The sequence below is a fragment of the Falco cherrug genome, chromosome 5, assembly GCF_023634085.1.
Source record: "Falco cherrug isolate bFalChe1 chromosome 5, bFalChe1.pri, whole genome shotgun sequence".
Taxonomy (NCBI): domain Eukaryota; kingdom Metazoa; phylum Chordata; class Aves; order Falconiformes; family Falconidae; genus Falco; species Falco cherrug.
The window spans coordinates 55,359,096-55,381,247 of record NC_073701.1 but is presented as its reverse complement, the minus strand read 5'-3'; the positions used below and the strand labels follow the sequence as shown (position 1 = coordinate 55,381,247).

General features: G+C 45.0%; 1 protein-coding gene across 1 annotated transcript in view; it reads left to right on the top strand.

The window, feature by feature from the left end:
• Window positions 1-2,771: 2,771 nt before the first annotated feature.
• Window positions 2,772-22,152, top strand: part of WIF1 (WNT inhibitory factor 1) — a 43,485-nt gene continuing 24,104 nt past the window's right edge. The window contains exons 1-2 of the mRNA XM_005444078.4: window positions 2,772-3,166; window positions 3,259-3,398. Coding sequence (XP_005444135.4) covers window positions 3,034-3,166; window positions 3,259-3,398 — 273 coding nt within the window. The 5' untranslated portion in view covers window positions 2,772-3,033. The remainder of the gene's footprint in view (window positions 3,167-3,258; window positions 3,399-22,152) is intronic.

Below are 22,152 nucleotides of genomic sequence, written 5' to 3'. Positions count from 1 at the left end.
TGAATCTCATCGTGGTACAATACTACAACAGAGAGGAACTCAGGCGAATGGACCCTGCGGTACCACAGGCCAGGCTCGGCACTAACGCAGGGCTCATGGAACCTCGGCAGATGTTGCTGAAAAGACCCGCAGCGTGCCAACGGGCACAGAGGTGCACAGGCTGGGTGGGCCCTACTGCAGGTACTGAACAGCATTTCAGCCACTGCACGCTCCTGATTTCTGCAGAAAGTCAGCTGATCACAACTGCATTTTTTTACTAAGGGGTGTTTATATGATACCCTCATAGTTTCAGAAATTATGTTCCAGTGTCATTACTTGGTAGTTAAATTCTCTTCCTTTGCTAGATCTTAAGAAAGCGTCTTTACGTGAAAAATAACAACTTGAATCATATTTGGAACACACAAAATGCTTACCTATATTAAGGACCCATTTTAACCTCTTCCTAAAAGCTTTATAGTTCAGATATTATTTTTCCCCCACTGCATTTCTCTTTAGTAGCAAACTTAAAATTGTGTACTTCTAAGCTAGGAAAAATTAATCGCATTTAATTCTTCAAATCAAAATATTTTTTCTGCTTTCTAAAATCACATCCATTAGTAGCAAATTTCCAAAATAATTAACAGCTGTTGTCCTATACTACCTCAAAACTCCACATGACGTAACTTTATTCGGCATGGTTTTTTTTTAGGAACATCGATCGAATGCCAGTGTCTCTCCCTGTTTATTAGATTATTCAGGAAGGCCCCTGGCAGTGCAGCCTGCGGGACAAGACCCCCGGCCCGCCGCTGGAGCCGGGGGGCGGCGCGGGAAGGGAGCGGGAGCTGTGGCAGCCGTCCCGCCCCGGGGCTTGCGGGGGCCGCCGGCGGCCGGCAGAGGGCAGCCTCGCACCGGCGGTGTCCCGGCGGTGTCCCGGCGGTGTCTCGGCGGTGTCCCGGTGTCCCGCCCGGCGCGGGGGGGCCGCTCCCCCGGGGCGGGCGGGGCGGAAGGAAAGCACCGGCCAGGGGGCGGGAATTCGGGAGCAACCTGACCCGCGGTTACCCTTCGAACCGTAGGTAGTCGGTTAGGGGCAAGCGCAGGGGAGTGCGTAAGATGAAACTTTATACAAAATAAATAATGATAAATAATAAAAAGATAGTAAATAATCACCCTTATCTAACAAGGGTCTAGAGGTGGGGCATTTCTGTTAAGGGTACGTAGGCTGACTCCAGCTTTTGGAGCTTGAGCTTTTCCGGCTGGGCAGGTTTCTAGGGCAGCACCTGCGGATGCAGGAGCACTGCATCCCGGCCGCATCTTCCTCGGATGAACTTGCGCGAGCCGCTCCGTCCCCGCGCGCCAGCTCCCCACCCGCAGAACGCGGTGCACTGGAAGGAAGGCGCCTGCAAGTGCTGGCGGGCGCACGGGTGCCTTACGTGCACTTGCATATGGAAAATGTAGAGGCGGTGTTCTCACGGCGCGCTTCATAGTTACAGGGTATTTCTGACACGTACGCATGCACGCGGTGTGTCAGTACGCGCGTTTCTCCCTGGCGCGCACGTGTGCTGCCCTGGGGGGTTTGACAATAAACCCCCGAGCGGGCCGAGGGACAGAACACGGCGGGGTACCTGCGCCGGGACAGCACGCGAGGCGGCGTTTGTAACGTCAGCCAGCGGCAGGAGGAGGGAGAGGAGGAAAACGGGCAGTTCAGTACGTCAGTGGGAGGGTGAGGTTAGTTAATGTGTTGAAGCATAAATCTTCTGCGTACAAAAATCATTACCAGTTCGGCTGTGCTCCTGGGGCATGAAAAAGCGAAATAATGACAGAGCTCAGTACCTTTCCCTGTGTGTAAGCCGACATGGCAAATCCAGCTCATATAAATCTGTCTGGAAAAGCAAGACCAACTTCATGGTGTTTCCCATGACCCGAAGAATTCTGTTTCAGGCAGTTAATCCAGAGGTAACTTTTGCAGTCATGGGATGGAGCACAGCAGCACCCAAGGCAGCATTCACAGGCAGAAAATACCCTTCGGCTCCTTCCAGAACATTACAGACAGAAACTTGGGGGTTTTACTCAAACTGTATCTACCCTGGTCAGATTTAGGTTTGTTTTTTTTTTTTTTAAGTAAGACTTGGTCTTTTCTTATGAAAGAATCTGAAAAATATAGAAACAGTATTTTTTTTCTTCCTTTAAAGGGCATGATTCTGTTTAAATAACTTTTTGAACGTAAAATTCTTTCAGCTGTACTAAGTTTCTACATCGACCCCGTTCCAGTTTCTGCGTAAATGGCAACACTTCAGTGTCTTTCAGCATCACCACTGTTCCCGAGACCATGGGACACACGCAAGGTGAAAGCCTTTTCTCCCTCTGGCACCTTGTCACCCGCACCGCGCAGCACCCCAGCGCCGGGACGCGCCGTCGCTGCCGCGCTGCTCTGCGGCCCGGCTGTGCCGGATCCCGCTGGGAGCCCCTGCCCGGTTGCACCCCCCTGCCGCTCTGCTGGAGCTCCCCCAGCCCCAGCGCCGCGTGTGCCAGGCGGCCGCGGCGCACAGGCTTGCTTGCTTCACCGATGCGTTTGTGCCCGTGGCGGTGCCGACGGCATTGCCGGGGTGCCGTCGCTGCCCCTGCGGGCGAGCAGCGGGACGGGGCGGACGTGCCGCACCGCATCGCACCTCGTGCGCAGCATGTGCCGGGCACGACGGCCCCACGGCACGTCCCCCGGGGCGGAGGAGGCGTGGGTCACGCACCGTGCCCGGGGGAGCGGGGGGCCGACCGCCGGCTACCCCGTCGCTGCACGTCGCGCCGCCGCCCATCGGAGCTGGGGAAGGCGCACGCCTGCAGCAGCCTGCGAGCACCGAGCTCCCGGCTGCCCGCCGGCGGCCGTGCGCGGCTGCGACGCCGCACGCCGCCCTCCCCGTGCCCGCCCCGCTCCGCGCCCCCCTCCCGCCGCCGCCGGCGGGGCCGCCCCGCGCCTGCGGGCGCGCAGCGGCAGAGGGCAGGCGCGGCCGGAGCGGCAGCGGCAGCCGGCGAGCCCCGGGCGCGGCGGGCGGTGCGCGGAGCATGGCCCCGGCGGGGCGGCTGTGCGCCGCGCTGCTCTGCGGTGCGCTCAGCCTCTGCAGCCTGCGGGCCGCGCCGCGGCAGCCCGACACGCTCTACATGTGGATCGATGCCCAGCAAGCGCGGGTCCTCATCGGTAAGCGGGGCCGCTGCCCCGGCCGGCTGAGCAGCGGGCGGGAGTCGGGCCCGGCGGGGCTGCCGCCCATCGCGCCCCTTTGCCTTTCGCAGGCTTCGAGGAGGACATCCTGATCGTGTCCGAGGGGAAGATGGCCCCGTTCACCCACGACTTCAGGAAAGCCCAACAGAGGATGCCCGCCATCCCCGTCGGCATTCACGCCATGAACTTCACCTGGCAGGCAACGGGACGGGTAGGTGCAGAGACGAGGCGAGGGGCGGCTCTTTAAAACCGGACAGGTGGTTTGGCTGTGGAATAGTCGGGGAGACCCTCTCCGAGGGTGCCGGTGCGCCCCCAGGTGCGGGTCGCCTGCCGCCGTGCCCCACGCCCACGCCGCGCGGGCAGCGCCCGGAGCCCGCAGGGTGCCGGGGCGGCGGGCAGGGCTCGGGGGCGGCAGGACCGGCGGGCAGGGCTCGGGGGGCGGCGGGCTGGGGCGGCGGGCGGCAGGACCGGCGGGCAGGGCTCGGGGGGCGGCGGGCTGGGGCGGCGGGCGGCAGGACCGGCGGGCAGGGCTCGGGGGGCGGCGGGCTGGGGCGGCGGGCGGCAGGACCGGCGGGCAGGGCTCGGGGGGCGGCGGGACGCGCGGCCCCGTCGCGGGGAACGCGTGCTTAAAGGCGGGGTTGTGGCGTGCGCGGTGGCGCCGGGTGTCCCGGGCGCTGGAGGACGCGGCGGGCCCGTGTGAGGCGGGAGCGGCCACCCGGAGCCCGCGGGGAAGACACCGGTTGCCTTTGCTTTCAATAAAACTTAACCTGGCGGTAGTTCGGATGCAATTTTCTTTCGGCTCCCTTCAGTTTATGGACGTACGCTACAGGTTATTCATTGATGTCTATTTACTGAACGCGCATGCTTCATTTGTAGTTCTGGTAAATAATAATTGTCTCCTGTAGTCTTAATTTTATCAAGTTTAATTGCAAAACCATACAGCTCTGTAGTGTATTGGATCCCTTTGGGTTCTTTCATTGAAAAGATAAGAATGACATGTTTTTCTGAAGAAACAGATGCACGATTTGACATGCTGACAATGTATGCTAAATTTGCATAAAGCTGAAACACGTTAGCATACGTTGTGGCGGATACAGAAAAGAAATCAATGTAACAGAAAAACGATGGATGAAATTAAGTCATTTTTAAAATCCGGACGTGGACTTCGTGCAATAAAGAGCTTGGTAAAGATGAAACAATATTTACCTTCAAACATTCAGTGTAAATTGGTTGTATAATTCAGCTAATTGCAGCTTCACCAATTTGGTTGTGGTTTTGGTTGTTTTAAAATACTCTTTCTGACTACAGAACTTGTTTGGCTTTGAGGTGTTGTCTGAGGCCCTTGTGATTTTTTTTGCTGTCCTCACAAAGCCTTTGAGTTCAGGAAACACTTCACCTCTTCTTTTAGAGAGGGAAGGGAATGCAGAGAGACAAAACTTAGTCACAAAGGCTAAGTGACTTGCTGAAGGTCTTTGGTGTTCCAGTTCGGCTTTACAGAGGAAACGACTTTGTACACCAAGGGTTGGCATTTAAGTACCTAGAAATAATTAGTGTGGTTTGGGACGATATTTCCTGTGATGTTTCTCTGCCAGCTTCGCTTGCTGTCCATGATAAAATTTACTACCTCTTTTTGGGAAAGGAGGATTGAGATATTAGACTGAACCTTGCCCTCCTTTCTTGTGCTCTCCTCTCCCTCCTTTGCTGCCTACAGGTAGCTCATTAGGAAAAGATGATTGTAACACTGATGTGGAGTCACAGGCTTAAAGACAACATAAATAAGTGTTCCCCTTGATGCAACTTGCAGGACAAAATCCCTTCTGAGCAGCAGCAAAGCTGTTTAACCCATCATTCCTTCTCCTCTTGGCTGAATTACTGAGTTCCTGTTAGATGAAACATAATTTGTAAGTGAAATACCTGAACGGTTAAAGTCACGTCATTGCACCACTCTGTCCCTATAACAGTGTGTTAACTTTCAGATGTTCATGGGTCAAACAAGTGTTAAAGCTGAGAGACTCTGCATTTGGAGATTTTATAATCTCATCTAACTACTCCTTACAAGTTCATCTGTGTGTACAGTCAATAAAAACATTGGCACTCCAGCCTTATGGCTGTGGATATTTAGATACGTATGCACATCTGCAGATGAAGAGCAGGATTTCAACCAGCAGCCTAAGCTTAGGAAGGAGTTTCAACCCCCTAGTCTTTTATGAGTTGGGGAAAAAATGGATATACTCAGCATCCTAGAGAAAATGTCTTCTTTTGGTATTACAGTCCCGTTGGTTTTTGTATCCCTCAGAGGTGTTTGGTTACAGCTGCCTGTTACTCACTGTTCTTATCATCCTCTGTGGAAACCAGGGCAGTTACTGTCCCTCTGCCAGGCAGCTCTTTATATGATGAGAAAGGGCAGGAAAAAACATGAGTATTTCTTCTGTAGCCCATAGAGCAACAACACCATTGCCCACAGTAGTGCTGCAAAGAGAAGCAGGATAGAAGTTATTTGTGGCAAAAAAACACAGTTTCTCCAGAATTTCCAATATTTTATGAGGGGAACAAATGAGCACATTCTAACATATTTTTTCAGTGTTCTCTTTTGTTTTTAAGTATACATGTTCTTAGAAGTTTCCATTGACGCATCCAGGAAAGTACTAAATACTTGCTACCTTTATTCCAGCAGAATACTTTTTTCTGGGGATTTCCTAAGTCTGGGAAGGGGAAGGGAGGAGAGGAGAGAGTCAAGAAAGGAAGAAGGAAAAGAAATTGAAATGTATTCTTTGAAAGAGGAAAGGCATTCAAGATACTGAGGTACTAGACTGCTTTCTGTGAAACAACTGTTCACTAGCATACAGCTGTTTCCTGTTTGGTAAAGCTGAAATAATTTCTTCTGTGAGTTTTGTATTTTGTGCCTTATATCTTGTATCCCACTTGAGATTTGAAGGTGTTTCTCTGGAGCGCCAAGGTTTTGGGCACTGTCAGTAGCATATGCCACAGCCTCTAGCAGTAGCTAGACCGTTTTTGGGTCTATAGAGACCAGACTTCTCCTGAGAAGGTACAGGAGATCCTGTCTGTGTCAACAGGAAGGGGAGTGAGAGAGTGGCTGGGTGGGTGCCTGGTAGCCAGCCAAGGTCAACCCACCACACCTGGGCTCTCCAGCAGGGTAGGGCTAAGTCTCTCCTGAGATGCACCCTGCATCCCTGTTTACACCTGTGGAAACTGGATATAAACATCCTGTGGGTAGATTCCATCTACCTGCTCCTGGGATAAATAATGATCCAAGTTGTAGGTGAGTAAATAATCCAACCCAGGGAGTGGCAATACTTCTCAGTCCTGCACTGCTGTGTATGTGCATAGTCTAGTTCAAAAATGTCTGTTGAAAGGAGTGTTTTAAGGACTAGATTGTACCTGTATTCTGTATAAACTGAAGTGGTAAAACCCCACTGCGTTTAAGATGTTATGTTTCTAATGCAGTGGCCTTTCTGCCCTGCATCTATTTTACACAGAAAAGACTCTTTATGGTATTAAACTTTTGAAAATTAAGGCCATTTTCACTAGAAAACATTAACCAAAGAAAAGTATGTGTTGCTTTTAGTCCTTAGTCTCTTAGTTCTAAATAATTATTAGGAAATATTGGGGAAACCCTGAAATCTAAGGGTCTGAAGGTGCTAAATACCTACTTTTTCTGGGGAAGTCAGGATGAGCCAGGGGTTATGAGAAGGCTAGAGTACTGCAGAATGGATTTGTTATGTTTTTATGCACTTCATGGTTTTACCTGTGAATTTAAATATAAGATTACAGATGTTACGTTCTCTTTAGAAAAAATGTAATCTGGGTAAATTGGTGGTTACAAAGGTTGCTCCTTGATTTGAAAGGTTTAAAAAAGCAAAAATCAGTGGTAATATATACCATATGGTAGGCATCTGTGTAACCACTGGAGCTCACTGGTGTGTTTCTTGCTCTTATTCTGTATGGTTTTTGCAAAATAAAGAATAATGACTTTTGGGGGTCTTGTCCTCTGGGAAAGATTGCACTGAAAGGCTTCCCAATGAGAGAGGAAGAGACCCTATTATGCTATCTAATGCTATGTCATGTTTCACCATGTCCACCAGTGGAAGGTAGCAAAGATTGCAGTGATAACATAATCTCTACAGTGTTGAGAAACGTATGACAGGTATTTAAGTTCCAAATACACAACCCAATATGTGTGGTTAACTTTCAGTGGGACTTCTGAAAGCAATAGAATTAAGTTCACATGTGAGTATTGGTGGGAGAGAGCCATATTTAAAAAAAAAACGTTGATCAGTGACAGAGCAGCAGCCAGGTTGATTTAATAGACAGGAGGTGAAAAAAGAAACCAAACAGCAAGCTGGAATTTTTGTCTTGTAGTAGTCTCTGGTTTGATCCACAGAAGCAATCAGCCTAGGCCACAGCCTGCCCAGGCTGCTTTCTTCCTTTCGTATGTGGGAGAAGTATTTGGGTGAGAAGCCAGAAGAATTATTGTAGCAGCTTCCCTCCTACTCCCAACTGTCATGAGTACCCCACAGCTCCTCTCCTCTTGCATGGTTGAATGCGTGTGTCCGTGATGTGCCATTTGGTCAGTTGTATGCTGGTGCCTGAATCCCGTGTCTTATGGTGCATGGATATCGCATGTATATTAGTGCTAAAGACATATCCAGCCTGGTGCTGCTGGATGCATGCCATTTTGTGGTGTGGCAGTGGTCGTTCTGCCCTATGACAGGAGATGTGCGTTGTGTGCAAGGGAATAAAGTGCTGGGGAAAGGTCTTTGGTCTGGGAGAACTTCTGGTCACAAGAGCACAAGTGTCAGGAGATAAGGGGGCATCCCGGCATATAGTCCTTGGGGCCCTTAGAAGAGGCAACTGGACCTGACCCTACTGGAATGGCTGGGTTACTTCTGATCAGAGTTATTGATAACCTTGAGTAAAGCAAAGAGATGCGTACCTTGAGGTCATCAAAGAGAGGTCATCAAGGCATTTCCTAGCATCATTTCTATATTGTAAAGTGGAGCTTAGGAGTGCTATTTAATTACAGCTTGTGGAGGATAGTTCTGATCTCAGAGGTGTGAGCATCAACCCTGAATAGCTCAATTGATTTTTCTGGAATTACCCTGTACTGCTGAGATGTAGCCTGACTATGAAGATAAAATGGAATATCCAGCTATGCCAGTAGAAGTTTTGTTTCCTTGTCCAGAGGAAAGCTAACAGACCACCAGTTTTAAGGCATTATTGATGTAATAGGGTTCTCCATTCAAACATCATTATTTCCCTGATAAACTGAAATTTAAAAAAAAACAACAGTGAATTTCAAAGCATGTAATTTTTCAAAGGAAGCCTTTCTTCAGAGAAGCTGCTGATTTTTTTGGTAAATATTTTACTCGTACCCAGCGATTGCAGTGATGCTTTTCAGATTAAAAAATGGCTCATATGCACAATTTAGGGTTTTCTTCTGATAACGGTATTGGTGTTCTGGAAGTTTGGTCAGGGCAGTCACATAAACTTGCACTCCTGGGATTTACAGTAGTACCTTCACTGCAGTTTCATGTTACCAAACAGGGGAAATACTTTGTTTTCTGACCTCTGTACCAAAATTTCCATGTGGAATGCGAAGATGTTTACATACTGTGAGCATGATTTTTAGACAGAGCGTTCTCATATTGAGAGCACAGCTCCAAACCTTTAATATTTAGATTCTGCTCAGCTGTGGTATTTTGCGTCTCAGTGTTGTAGACATGCCACCAGGGATCAAAGTAATGCTGTAGAGATCCCACTTTCTTAGTAAGGCAGGCATGTGCCAGCCATCTGGTGTATCTGCTGATAGAAAACAGCAGTAAAGTTTCTCAAAGTTTTGCCAAGAAGAAAAGAGGGGGATTTATTGCTCAGCAGAGATGAGTTACAAGGCACCTTGTAGTGTAAGCTACATCTGGTTTCCATAGTAATTTACATGGTATATGTGTAAACTACACAATTATTCTCTTTACACAGCAGTGTAAAGCTGTGTTAAATAAACCATTCTTCAAGATTTTCGTTGTTTATCCTTTCTATAAATATTCTAATATATTTTTAACAAAAAAGCTTAAGTAATAAAATATTTCCACTACTTTTACAGTAGTAGCTGCATTGTACAACCTAACTGCTGAGAAGCACTGGAACTAACAGGACACCCCGAGCTTCAAGACTATACTGTGTGAAAATGTACAGATTTTTTTTTCCCCATGTTACTAATGGTTTTTCTAAAATACAAAATCTAAGCTGTGTTGCTTTCTTCTTCCTTGTGGAAGTGAAAATGTTTTCTGTCAACATCACCTCTTACTTACAGACAGCTTCCGAAGCATGTTCTTGGTGGTCCAAAGTTAATGCCATTACAAGTAATGCCATGGAGTAAAAAGTAAGAACTAACCATAACAAGAACTAGCTGGAAGGATTTTTAATGTATTTAACAACTTTTGTTGATATCATGCTTTCCAAAGAGGTTTTGGTTTGTTTTTTTTTTGGGTAGCTATGAGTATGAATGACTTGCTTCTAGTGAAGTGTGAATTATGTACGTATAAAATGAATGTGAGAAACTGTACTTGTCCTAGGACATGCACATATGAAAGGAATACGGTGTGACCCAGAGCTTTCAAAACAGTGATATGTAGTAGTACTGGCATCATGTTGAACAGAATTTTGGGTATTGGCTCAGAGCAATGCATTCTTGATTTCTATTTTTAAAGCTTTCAGGAAAATGCATTTCAAAACCATTTTTTGTTTTGCCTTCCTGTGGCATTACACTTGGCTTGCCAGTTTGTTCTTCTTTTATTTTCTTTTATTTGTGTACAAATTCCACCTTTTGAAAGATGCTACTTCTATTATTCTCTTCCATTCTGCTGTTCAACCATGTTGGATTTTTTTGTTTTGTTGGGGTATTTTTGTTTGCTTGTTTGCTTTTTAACTGTTTATTTGTGGCCTAACTCTTTGCTACATCAGACTGTAGCCCATACCTTGTGGAAAGTGCAGTCACCCAAAATGCACAGCAAAGAACAGGCAGTTGCATTGCAATACATAGTCTTTCCATAACAAAACACACTGTTCTTTGCAGTGAATTATATGTATAAAACGTAATAGATTGCTGCCGCAGATATATGTTTCAGTAGAAGTTAGCTTTATTGCTGTTTTCTGTTATGTAAATGGCTTGTATCACCTGCAGACTTGCTGAAGGTGCACTCTGTCACAACATCCAGGTCATTTATAAAGATGTTAAACAGTATGGACCTAGCATCAACCCCTGAGGTACACTGCTAGTGACTGGCCTCTGGCTGGGCTTGGTGATGCTGCTGATAACCCACTGAGCCTGGCAGTGCAGCCATCCACCTCACTTAATGTAAATCCCACTTCCTCACTTCTTCTGTGGGGATGTTCTGGGAGACAGTGCTGAAAGCCTTACTACAGTCAAGGTAAACAAAATACGCTGCTCTCCTCTCATCGCCCAAGCCAGCCATTAACACAAAATGGGTCGGGCACGAGCACAGAACTGAGACTGGCTTGTACAATCACAGAGAAGCAGCAAACTGAGATCTGCCTCAGAAAAAGTAACATAAATAAAACAAGGGCAGTGATGCTGTTGTAGGACTTTATCCAGATACGATACCTGAAATCCACCACAGTACATGGATTTGTAGTCCATTTATAGAAGACTGCGTAGCTGCACTAAAATGCTGAGGAGTTACTTGACAAGTCTGATTTGGAGAAGAGGCACATGCAGAATAGAAATGCCTTAGTAAAGGCTTACAAAGATTTAGGGTGGATTTTTTTTTCAGCCAAACAAGAAAACACCTGGATTTTTTTGCATCTAGTATGAAAGTTTGCTTTGTTTTGTAACCATCTGGTGGAATCTAGCTTGTTTGGCTGTATAAGGAAAAGTGGGCAATTACCTTCCAGCTGCTTCAGCACTTGCTGCCATCACTGCCAAATACTTCAATAAATAACTTAGAGACCAAACATGGCTTTCAGAGCTGGTTCCACAAATCCTCTGAAGTTGCCCCTTAGCCTGGATAAACGACTAGCTAAACCCAATTGATCCTAAAGGAAATAAATATGCTTGACATCAAACCTGGCAATCTCCCAGCCTCAGGTTTTGACCCATCACCAGGGAAAACAAACTCCCTAAACAGCAGCCCACTAATGAGAAGATCTGTCGCCAGCCCTGAGTGCTGAAGCACAGAAACCAGTAGCAAGAGCAGCAGAGCCAGCCTTCACAACGATGGCTGCCTAGAGGAGGAGACAGCAGGCTCTTGGACCGTTCTGACCAGCAAAGAACAAGTTCAGAGCTTTCAGTACTGCGATTATGAACCTATTTGTTCTGAGAACATGAAAAAGACATGGAGAAATCACAACTTGTTGATGAGCAGGAGAAGGTAGGCTCTCCCTGCAGTGTTTTCTACATGCTGTCAACTTGCAAATGTGTGAATGTTGATATGGTGGATGGGGATCTAAGACTAAAAAACACATAGGCAAGAAATAAAGTCCACTGAACAGCTTCAGTAAGGAGTACAAGTACCAGCTTCAACCTGTTCCTTTTAAACTGCAGCAAACTGCTTTCATTTTTCCAAGTTTGAGCCTTAGTCAGTTCTCTTTCTTGCAGAGGTTCTGGGAAATAAGTTGAACTGTTGAAACAGAATCCATTTGAAACAAATTTATTTTTCCCTTGTGAAGCTACAGGTACAACAAATTACTGCAAGTGGCTATGTGTCTGCAGTATTCCACCCAGAGACCTTCAGTGAGAACAGGCAGGGTGTACCACAGAGCCCACTGGCATCTGCCAGAAAGGAAGGAGAGGCAAAATACAGTTAACTGGGTCTTTAATCACAAGCAACAGATGAAATGCATAACCACATTAAGAGTTAGGAAATAACTTGCTAGCAGGTTGTGTTGACCATTGCATTGGTGGTTTTATTTATTTTTTTTCTTTGTGCTGGGTTTTCTTTCTCTCCTTCCTCCCAGTTTTGCAGAGGAACATCTATTCAGATTGCATAGGCATGATCAGATTTCCCTATTGGCAAAGGAGTGTAGCTGAAGGCTTATGACCCAACATGTTGCTCCCCTCCAGTCAGAGCTGTGACATGTTGGTCTTAAGTACAAGGTGGAGAAGCTTATACTGTGCCTTACAGAGAGAAATTAGAGATCTTCGTTGCATCAAGAACCACTTGGGTTTCACATTTTTACTTGACATAACCGTACCTTTCCTTTGATGGGACAAAGTCTGCGCCTTATCCTGCCCAGTAATGGCATCAGCATTTGAATTATATCAGTGTGAATATCCTGATTAGTTAATAGACTCTTTGTAATTGTCCTTCCAAACATTTGCAGTTGAGTAAACTTCATAATTTATATAGTTGGTGCCATGATGCCACTGTGACTATTATTTGTTTAGACAGCAATTAATTGAAACCTAGCAGTAGAATTACAAGTTTTAAAACATTCCTATTTAACTTATTTATAAAAGACCTTTATTCATCCAAAACTAAGGTTTTCTCATCCTGTACAATACAACCAAGCAGTATAAGTTCTTTCCATTAAATTAATGGGGAAATATTTAAAAGGATGAGGAATCTGACAGTTTGCTGGTGGGAGGAGTGATTACCTGGACTTACAGAGCTCACAGCCTCTGCAAGTTCTTGTGAAATCTCTGTTTCTCCACCTCTGCCCAGCCCCAACATCTCCAACAGAAACTTCTGTCTCTAGGTTTGTATGTTTCCTGTCCCTGTCTGCAAAGATTGAGGTAACTGCAGTAAGTTTTTCCTCTTCCTGGTTTAGAGCAGGTGATGGAGCATACCCAGGTTCTTTGGGATTTCCTCCCTTCTGCAGGCCAGAGGTCTCATAAAGAGTGCGAAGTAGGAAGCCGTTTTTGTGAGAGATGGAAAGAAAGGGATGGCTGTTGCCCTTCTGTGAAAGTGGCATTGTGAAATTCTTCCTTCTGTGATTCCTTTATAGCCACTCCCGGTAAAAACAAAAGAGGATCCCCAAACTAACCCTCTTGGCTCTGAGAGGAGAGCTGTGCCAGTCTCCTGCTTGGGCGCTGTCTGGTTATTCCACTCAGGATTGGAGAAGGTGGAGGAAGCAGCCAGTCCCCAGGGGCTTCCCTGAGCACGGTGAGACACAGAAAGGAGGGCTAGTGCTTTTCTTATAACCTGAGCAGAATTCCTTGAACTGATAATTACGAGAATTTGCAGCACTGTTTCACACATTGTTATTATTGTTATGTCTTGACAACAAATCTGGTTTTGCTACCCTGGCCACATTCAGAGGACCGTTTACATGCATGAGCATCTACTCTGATGGTAATCAAGCAGCAAAGATGTTTACGTGAAGCTTGCTTTTTATCTCTGATTACAGACTTCCAGATAAGCCAGATTTAGTAATGGTATACTTAGCCTTTACCACAGGAAGTAATTTAAGTTATATTTCTGTCAAGGGCAAGATGAGCTACTGACCACTCTCAATGCACTGAAAATATTTGAAGACATTTATTTGAAAAAGCAAAAACCCTTGGATTAAAATTTGTACAACCTGCATGTCAACAGCTCAACCACCAACTAAACATACCTTTCAGTATATCATTGAAAATGGACCTTCTAACTGAGGTGTGTTGTTTGCCTGTTGTCCTTCAGGAGTATGTTAATAGCCTGCAGATAAACCACAGTTTTTTGGAAAACAGATTTCTACTACTTTAAAAATCTGCATTTGAAAACATATGTGGGTTTTAGGAAATGACCAGCATGGTTTGAGCTTGAGAGTTTTTTCCATATACATTTCCCCCAAAAAACATTCCTAATGAATCTTGTTGTCAGCAAGTTGTGTCATTCCAGTTTCTGCCACCCATAATTCATATGAATCTCAGTTTATGAAATACAATTGAAAGGTGGCAGCAACAAACTATTACATTAAGGTAGTTGGCCTTCATGTGCAAGCATGCTTTCCCCAGACCTCTGCATGTCTTGTACTGCACAGCTTGTGACTGTGCAGTTTACTGTGTATCTGCATATTAATGTGTCCAGTTGATGTAATGGGCCAGATTTCCAAAGGCTACCCAGTGTTTGTAACAGCCATTCACCCTGAGGAAGCCCACGGGCCTTCAGCAGCAGTTCTTTGGTTCTGAGATTCACAGTTGCAAAAGCACCTGAGTCACGTCTCATAGATGAGAGTTGGTATGGGCTCATGTACCTAATGAGCTTTGAATGCCTCGTAAAAACAGAGGCAGAGGTAAGTTTGTACATACAGCATTATTCACTGGTATTTCCTGGTTTTTGACTGCTTAACTGGATACCATAAGGCTTCTTGAAAGTTGTTTCTTTTTTTTAACACAAGTGTTTTTTGTATGACATTTTCTCTGTTTCCTTTAAAAGAAAACCAAATGATCGAAAGGTAGAAAGAATTAGGGAAAAAACTCTACTGTGTTCCTCAGAGATCTGTAAGTTTGAAAACAGCTTGCATGTTACACAAACTGAATTGTCTAGACAGCGGTGTGTCTCTTCACCCTGAGCGGAGCAGAGATGGGATCTCCTTCCCCACGCCGGGGAGGCTGTGGGAGAGGAGCTGCAGAGAGCAGGTTGTGTGGGCCTTCCTCAGCCGCAGGGCTCCCCGGCTGTGCTCCATGGTCCTTCTCCGGTACATTTTAGGAGATCCACAGGAGGGAGCCCATATGCTGTGTGCACCACCGTGCTGGCAACGGCTGCTGGAGGAGCTCAGGCTCACTTGACGCAGGAGTGCATGGGTTCCAGGCTGGTTTGCCTGAGAACCTCAGGCGCAAAAGCAGCCGAGCATGGGCCTCACCTTTGCACTAGAACAGCATCATCCTGAGCTGAGACAGGTCATACCCTGACCAGTGGATTTCCTCACTGGCAAACTGTATGTGTGTGGTCAGTGTGATCACAAATGCCTCTGGTGCAGCATCCTTGTCCAGCCTTCCGTGAGACTGTACAACATTTTCCTAAGATGTGGCAAGAGAGTCACTTGAAAACAGATGTGCGAACTGTCTTCACTTCAGCTGCACAGCACACCTACATGGCATGCCACAAACGGAAAGGTGGCACTTGGTGACTCCCTGGTCACATTTTAGAAACATGTTTGTAATCCAGCGTTGCTCCAAAGAAACCTGTTAACACAAACTGCTTAAAACCCAAAGCTTAAAAACATGACAAACCTGAGTCAACTTGAATTATTCCTGGTGTAAAACCTCAGTGAACAATAGCAAGATATTTCTGAGGGTGGGATCACATGTTTGGATTTTTAAGTTTTTCTCAGAGGTAAAAAACCTTGTGTCCGCATGATGACTCTGGCAGTGCTATCGAGAATGCACGTGCCCTGTTTGGGTGTGGGTTCTGTTGCTTTCAGCAGTGCATTGAGGGAACCAACTTCTTGCTGATGATTCGCAGCTTAGCTGCTTCCTCATGCCAGGATAATAAAACGTGACGCCTGTCAATGGCATAGGAACAATTTGCCTCACTTCCAGTGCCATTCCACAACAGCTTCAGCCAGGCTACCAGCTGACACTGTCCCATCTTCTTTCCCATCCCTGGTCACACATTTCCATTCTCTTTGTTGTGCCAGTGCTGATGGGCTGCTCAGGGAGCTGCTCTGGCTGAAAACTAACCCTGCAGAAAGAAGTGATCAATTTTTAGCTTCATCTGCTCTCTTGGTTAGCTCATCACACGGGCCATGTCTGAAGAGGGGGGACTGTGACAGCAGTCTCAGCCTGCCTTCTGCTGCCCTGGTGCAGTCCCAGTACTGCAAGCTACAGAAAATGTGGCAAATCAAATCAGAACAGAGAAACAACTCCCAAACCCCAAGCACCTTCTCACTGGCAGAAATTCAAGCAGAACCAAATAAAATTGACTCAGCCGGCTGGTATCACAGCGAGGCCTGATGCAGGTGACAGGTAGGGCTGGACCCATAGGCTGCTGTCTGAGCACTGCATTTCTGCACCCTGTAGTGATGCAGAGAGCTGACCTGACAGCTCAGCAGGGCCTGCAGTGCATGACATTGTTCTGCTCCAGTGTGTCTTTCTTCCTGCAAGTACCATGGACCACACTCAGTCCAGAGCTACTCACTGCGTTTAGTCAATAAAGGCTGGTTTGGGGCATTTGGAGAACCTCCAGCAGCCTTTGACTCCAGCAGAAGTTAGGGAGTGTCAGCACATCTGGGATGTATTAAGTGACAAAAAAGGACAATTTGGCCTCAGTCTGCAAGAGCAGACCAGATTTACCATAGTTGTGCGTCAAGGAATAAATTACATCTCTGATCTTAGCAAAACTCTTTAATCCCAAATGGGGCTGTTATCTCAAAGCAGAGTATAAGCTTCCGGTGTCATCAGACTCCAGCTGGTTTTTCAATAGAGGTAAATCTGGGGAGGTCCACGTATTCTTGTCTGAAGCTGAACTGTTTCACTGGCATTTTCTCTAATAAAAATGAGGTTAGGGTCTCTGCAAAACATTCTTGTGGGGACCTTTCAGCTGCTAGCCCTCCCTGTCAGGATTTATATTGACAGATGATAGGCCATGTTATCCAGAGTGGAAAAAAACCCAGAAGGATGATGTAGCTTTCCCAAAATAAGCTTCATACCTTTCTGAGTAGGACTCAGTCCTGCAAATGTGTGCAGAGGGTTCATCTGGAAGCTCAACTTGACCCTGACTGTCACAAGTCTTCCTAATTTCTTTTCATCTTCCTCGAATGGAGGGTTGCCCTGGTCATGCCAGCACTGCCTGTACCAGAACACTACTTTTGTCTTTCACCAAGTTCATCTGCACAAAACTTTTAACCTAGAAAGTGCCAGGACTATTTCTTAATCCCACTGAAGATAGGGACAGTAGCAGAAGGAGAAAAAAGGAAAAACCAGCATGGCTCTTTGCCATGTTCATCATCTGAATCCCCTCTAAATAAAGATTGTGACCAGAAGAAGGAGAAGGCGAGAAGGACAGGCCTTGAAAAGGAAGGGACTGGTACACTAGCAGTGGCTAGGGCAGAAGACAGACATTTTTGGTGAGGGGGCTTCTCTAAATAACCCACTTAGACTCAGTGGAATGGTACCAAGTGGAGAGAACTGTGTTCAGCAGCACAGCCACGTGCCACAGCGAAACTCAGGACTCACTGCCTCTGCGGTGTGCAACTTTAAAAACCAGCACAGAGAAATTCAGCAGAGCCCAGGGCACGTGAAGGTGCCCATGCCAAGAAAAGGCTCCATCTGCACCAGGGGGAGTGAGAAAGGCAGTTCAAGACAGCAGGTAAATCAGACTCTCACTGGGCTGAATTGTATTCTGCAAGTGCTGCTCTTTCCTCTGAGTGTCGAGGAAATTGGGAATGAGCTGGCCTTAAGGAAGATACTTCATTTAAATGCTGGGAAATACATTGGACCATTTTGGACCTTAAATCAAAAGGCTGGACCCTGTGAGGCTGGCACTGTAACCCAGGGGTGAAGCTGTGCAGATCCTGCCTAACCTAAGAAACAGCCTGAAAGACAAGTTGTTTGAAAAACTGTTCAGTTTCTCATCAGAAACTGGGGATATGGTAGTACTTTCCTGCTTTATGATGCTTTGCAAAATTTAAGGTATAGTTACGGAGGGCATAACTATATGGAGGCCTGTGTGGTACATGGAAATATTACAGTAATGTATGTCCACATACCAGGGTCTTGTCTCAATAGCCAAATCAGTGTTTTTTCAGGTACAACAGCAAACACACAAGTTCCTTTTCAGATGCACCAATCAAACATTCTATTTAAATAAAAATTTAGTTGTTCTTTCATGGTAGAATTTGCTTTGGTCAATGTCAGCCTGTGAAACAAGAACAAAATTACTCTGGATATTTACAAAAAAAAAAGGCATTGAAAAATCACTGCAGCAGATGTTAAAAGAGAGCAGTGTGAAGGAAGTCTTTCTAGCAACTAATCAGATAAAGAGTTGAATTTTTTCCAAAATGTTTACACCGTAACTTTTAAACACTTGTTTGCTTGAAATACAAGGCTAAAGACCATTATCTACTGAGCAGTAGATAAAGAAACTCTCACTCAGAGGTGCTTCAAGCTTTCTGTCACTTAGGTGCACAAAAGCAGAAGCATCCCACTTTGAGACCCTAGAAAAGGACTCCAGTCTGACAGAAGCTGCTGTGTGATTTCATAACTTTTGGGAAATTTCATTGCTTACATTTTGGGGAGAGATATTTATTATATGGGAGCGCCAGTTAAAGTCAAGAGTGAAACACATGGACTCAATAAAGGCCCAATTACATGACCTTTGCTGTTTGCCATGCTTTTAACTTGTGTAAGTTATTGATTACACTTTCATGAGATCATAATGAGAAGGTTGTTCTTTGGTAATGGTGTGCTAGAGGAGCTTTATCCTCAACTTCAAAGCTGTCCTGTGAGGCTTAAGAACAAAGGGTTGGAAGTTTGAAGCATGGCCAAAATGAATCCGTGTGCATTATCTATGTTTACCACCAAGCAGGAGGTGGATTAGCATATTCTTCAGCTGTGAACTTTCTCTGGTCACGTCAGATGAGCCACCATCTCTAAGGTTTACATTTGTGCTTTCAAAAGCATTCTGCTTAATTAAATGTAGTGTCTGCTCAGATCTCCATCGTAACTAGTCTAAACGCTTGTTAGTGCAATCGTTTCCCTAATTGTAAAGGTTTTATTGAAATTATTTGATATTCTCTGAAAAGAATTTTCAGGCTAATTTATTAGTTATAAATAAATCTATCCAGAGCCTGAAACTGCAAACAGTTTGTAATCTATGTAAAGATGCACTCCCAGGACCAGCCATCCAAGGATTTCACTTATTTTTCAAGCTATGAGGGGAAGAAAACAACCTCTCAGTTTATTCTCAGTGTAGATAGAGCCACATAGTTGTGTTGCAGGTGCTGATAGTAGACCTGTACAGCATTGTTTTGTTAGGAACTAACCTGATGAGACAGGTTTTAGTTTTTTTCTCTAAGAGGCAGTAATAATTTCCCCTTAGGAAATCGGCATTTTGAACATCCCTGATCATGAAATCTCCACTGGAGAGAGCACTGATCTTCTGGTGTGTGATGAAAGAATCAGTTAGCTCTTGTTGAGCCAGAACAAGAAATAACTTCAGGATAATAGCTTTTACCAGTTATCAGGATACCAGAACAATATGTTTCATTAAATATTTGAAGATAATGAAGGCTTGTGTATCTTTAACTTTTTTTAATCTGAACTCTTAAAGCTGTTTTTCTGTTGGGGATATTGGTTGTTTATTTCCCCTTCCCCAAAGCAGAGTTTTCTAATTTGCATCTGTAAGACATAGGAGAACACAATTTAAAGGAGTCTTGTGCACCACGTACACATTCCAGACTGGTTCATGCTGCAAAATATTATTCCTTGCTATAGATTTTCAAGATGTAATTAACTGTGAATCTTCATGAAACCCCATTTTTGTCTCCTTTTAGCTTAGTTTTCTCAGTAGTAACTAGGGAAGCAGTAATAAAATATGTTACATAAAATCTGTTAAACAAGAAAACATCTAAATATGGAGAGTTGTGCTCTCTTGCTTTCTCTTTTGTTTCTGAATAAAGTAAGGTAAGGAAGGAGTGAGAAACCCCAAGACTTTCCTCAACAAGTAGCTGTAAATTTGTTGTGACTGTTAAGAAATTCTGCATGCCACATGCCTTTGTATCGATGTACTTGTACTTACTTGGAAATTGTTGTGGATCTGTTTGCCCATCTACTGCTTTCAAAGGCTTTAGCCTTGTGGAATGGTCCCACTGTCCCCATTACAGATGCCTACTGCATCAAGGGATTGACTCTGATCTAACATTGGCAGGCTGATGCTGGACAGAGATGTGCAACAGGTGTTTGTTTATTTGGCTCTCTGTTTCAGGTAGTCTACTTTTCTTGCGTGTGGGGATGAGTTTCAAAGTTAATATTCTGCTGGTGTATTTCGATTTTTCTTTTTCGCTGGTGCCCATCTTGAACCCCACTCTTTCTGCCAAGCCTTTCAGCTTCCAGTCTTGTGTTGGTTTCAAATGACCCCTTCAAATGCTAGAGCGCTTCCAGAACTCAAGGTCTGGTGGGAGAAAATATCAGCTCAAAATGACCAAGTAGCAGCCCTGTTTCCCCTGTCTCCCAAAGAGTAGCCAACTGCCAGAAACTCAACTGCTAAACGTAATCTAAATCTATTACTTTGCGGCCTCACCAAGCTTCTTGACAGTGATTTCTTTGCATTACTTACCTTTACAGAAATTATTTTCTTATTACTTGGAGGAAAGGTTAATGTATTCTTGCAAAGATTTCTGTCCATCTCTCCTGTGCAAAGCATTCTCAGAAGCCTGCAATGTCACCTCTCAAAATCTGGGGCTCTTTTTGACAGCAATGAAGAAATTCCTCTTTTCCAGCTTTCTAAGTCCTTCTTTTGGAGGATGTGATCTGCCATCCACAGTCACATGTCACAGGAAACATTAAGCACCACTTAGTGATCTTCCATTGACAAAACCAGAGAGTTTTTGTCCCATTCTTCTTCTAAAACCACTAAAACCACAAGTGGTTATTGTTGAAAGTTGCATGCAGGGATTCACTCCCTTGTTAAAAAAGACTTCCTCCTCATGCATGGGTTTTCTTCAGTCTGCCACAGTTTTCTTAACGTGAAGAAAGCAGGCATAAAACATGCTCTGCAGAGCTGTGTGCATTTCACCACAGCGGTGTGCAATTAACAGTCACATCATGTATTTTTCTTTGAGATTGCCCATTTCACTGAATTCTGATTTGGGTCCTTCTTTCTTAGAAACACAAAAATATCTCCATTTTTCCTTTTGTGTGCACCTCTGATTTTGTTAATCCTACTTCTTCAGTTCATTCCCATACCCTTAGCAAACAGGCAGGTTATCCTGTCTTCTGTGTAAAATGGTGTTCTCAGAGTGTGTTTCTGTATCACTTTGTACTGTTAAGCATGCCTCCTACTTTGGGACTACCTTGTGAAGCTGATGGCAAATCTCTTTGAGTGTCACACGGAGGTACAAAAAATGGTTTACCCACTCTGTGACAGGACCATTTATCAAGTAAGGCCAGGCTGCCTTCCCTAGCAGAAAAATAAAACTTTGTAAGCAGACAGTTTATTATCTGCTTGTCTAAGGAGGCATCATTATGATGTTCATTACGGCAGTGTCTAGACTGCACTGCAGTAATAAAATGTGCTGCTGACATACATACTCATACTCTGGCCAGGCTCCTTCAATAGCCTGGTACGTGCAGTATGGTTACAGCTCCCCTCTTCGTTGAAATTCATCTCATTTTGCTTCATGCTTCATCTTGGAATGTAAACGGACCAACTTCTCTGACCTAATGCAGTTAGTATCTTGGAGAAGCAATGGTCCATGCTGTAAACACCTAACAAACACATACATTGCCTCACTTTGTGATTTTATTTATGGCATACGGTGCTGTGAGCATCTGCTATGGATAATGCCTACTAGCATCTTTTAGCATGTGCATAGCCAGAAATATTCATGGATCTGGGATAAAAAGGAACTTTTTTGATGAGTTTCTTTCTTTAAATGTAGAAAATTGGCATTAGGGTATATTTGTCCTTTAACTGGTAACATTCAGCACTGATCCCTTTAAAATAATGAGAAGAAAATACAGTTAATTTCTTACATCTACTTGCAAAGCTAGCACATGTTCTCTTTTCTTTGTTAGAAGGGCTGCAGATTTCATTAGGTTATTGAGCTGTGACATACAACACTTTAAGCTACTCTGCTTCACTTCAGGTGCTACAATTAATTCTAATTCTACATATTTCATGTAAAATGAAGAAAACACAATGCACATTCCTGTGAATGTTTTGATTAAATACGAAACAAAACCAAGGTGGGCACAACATGGCATCTGAGTGATAAGAAAATTCTAAGGCAACAGATCTTGTACTGAGGAGTGGAGTTCTGTAGGAATTTTAAGTGTATATAATTTA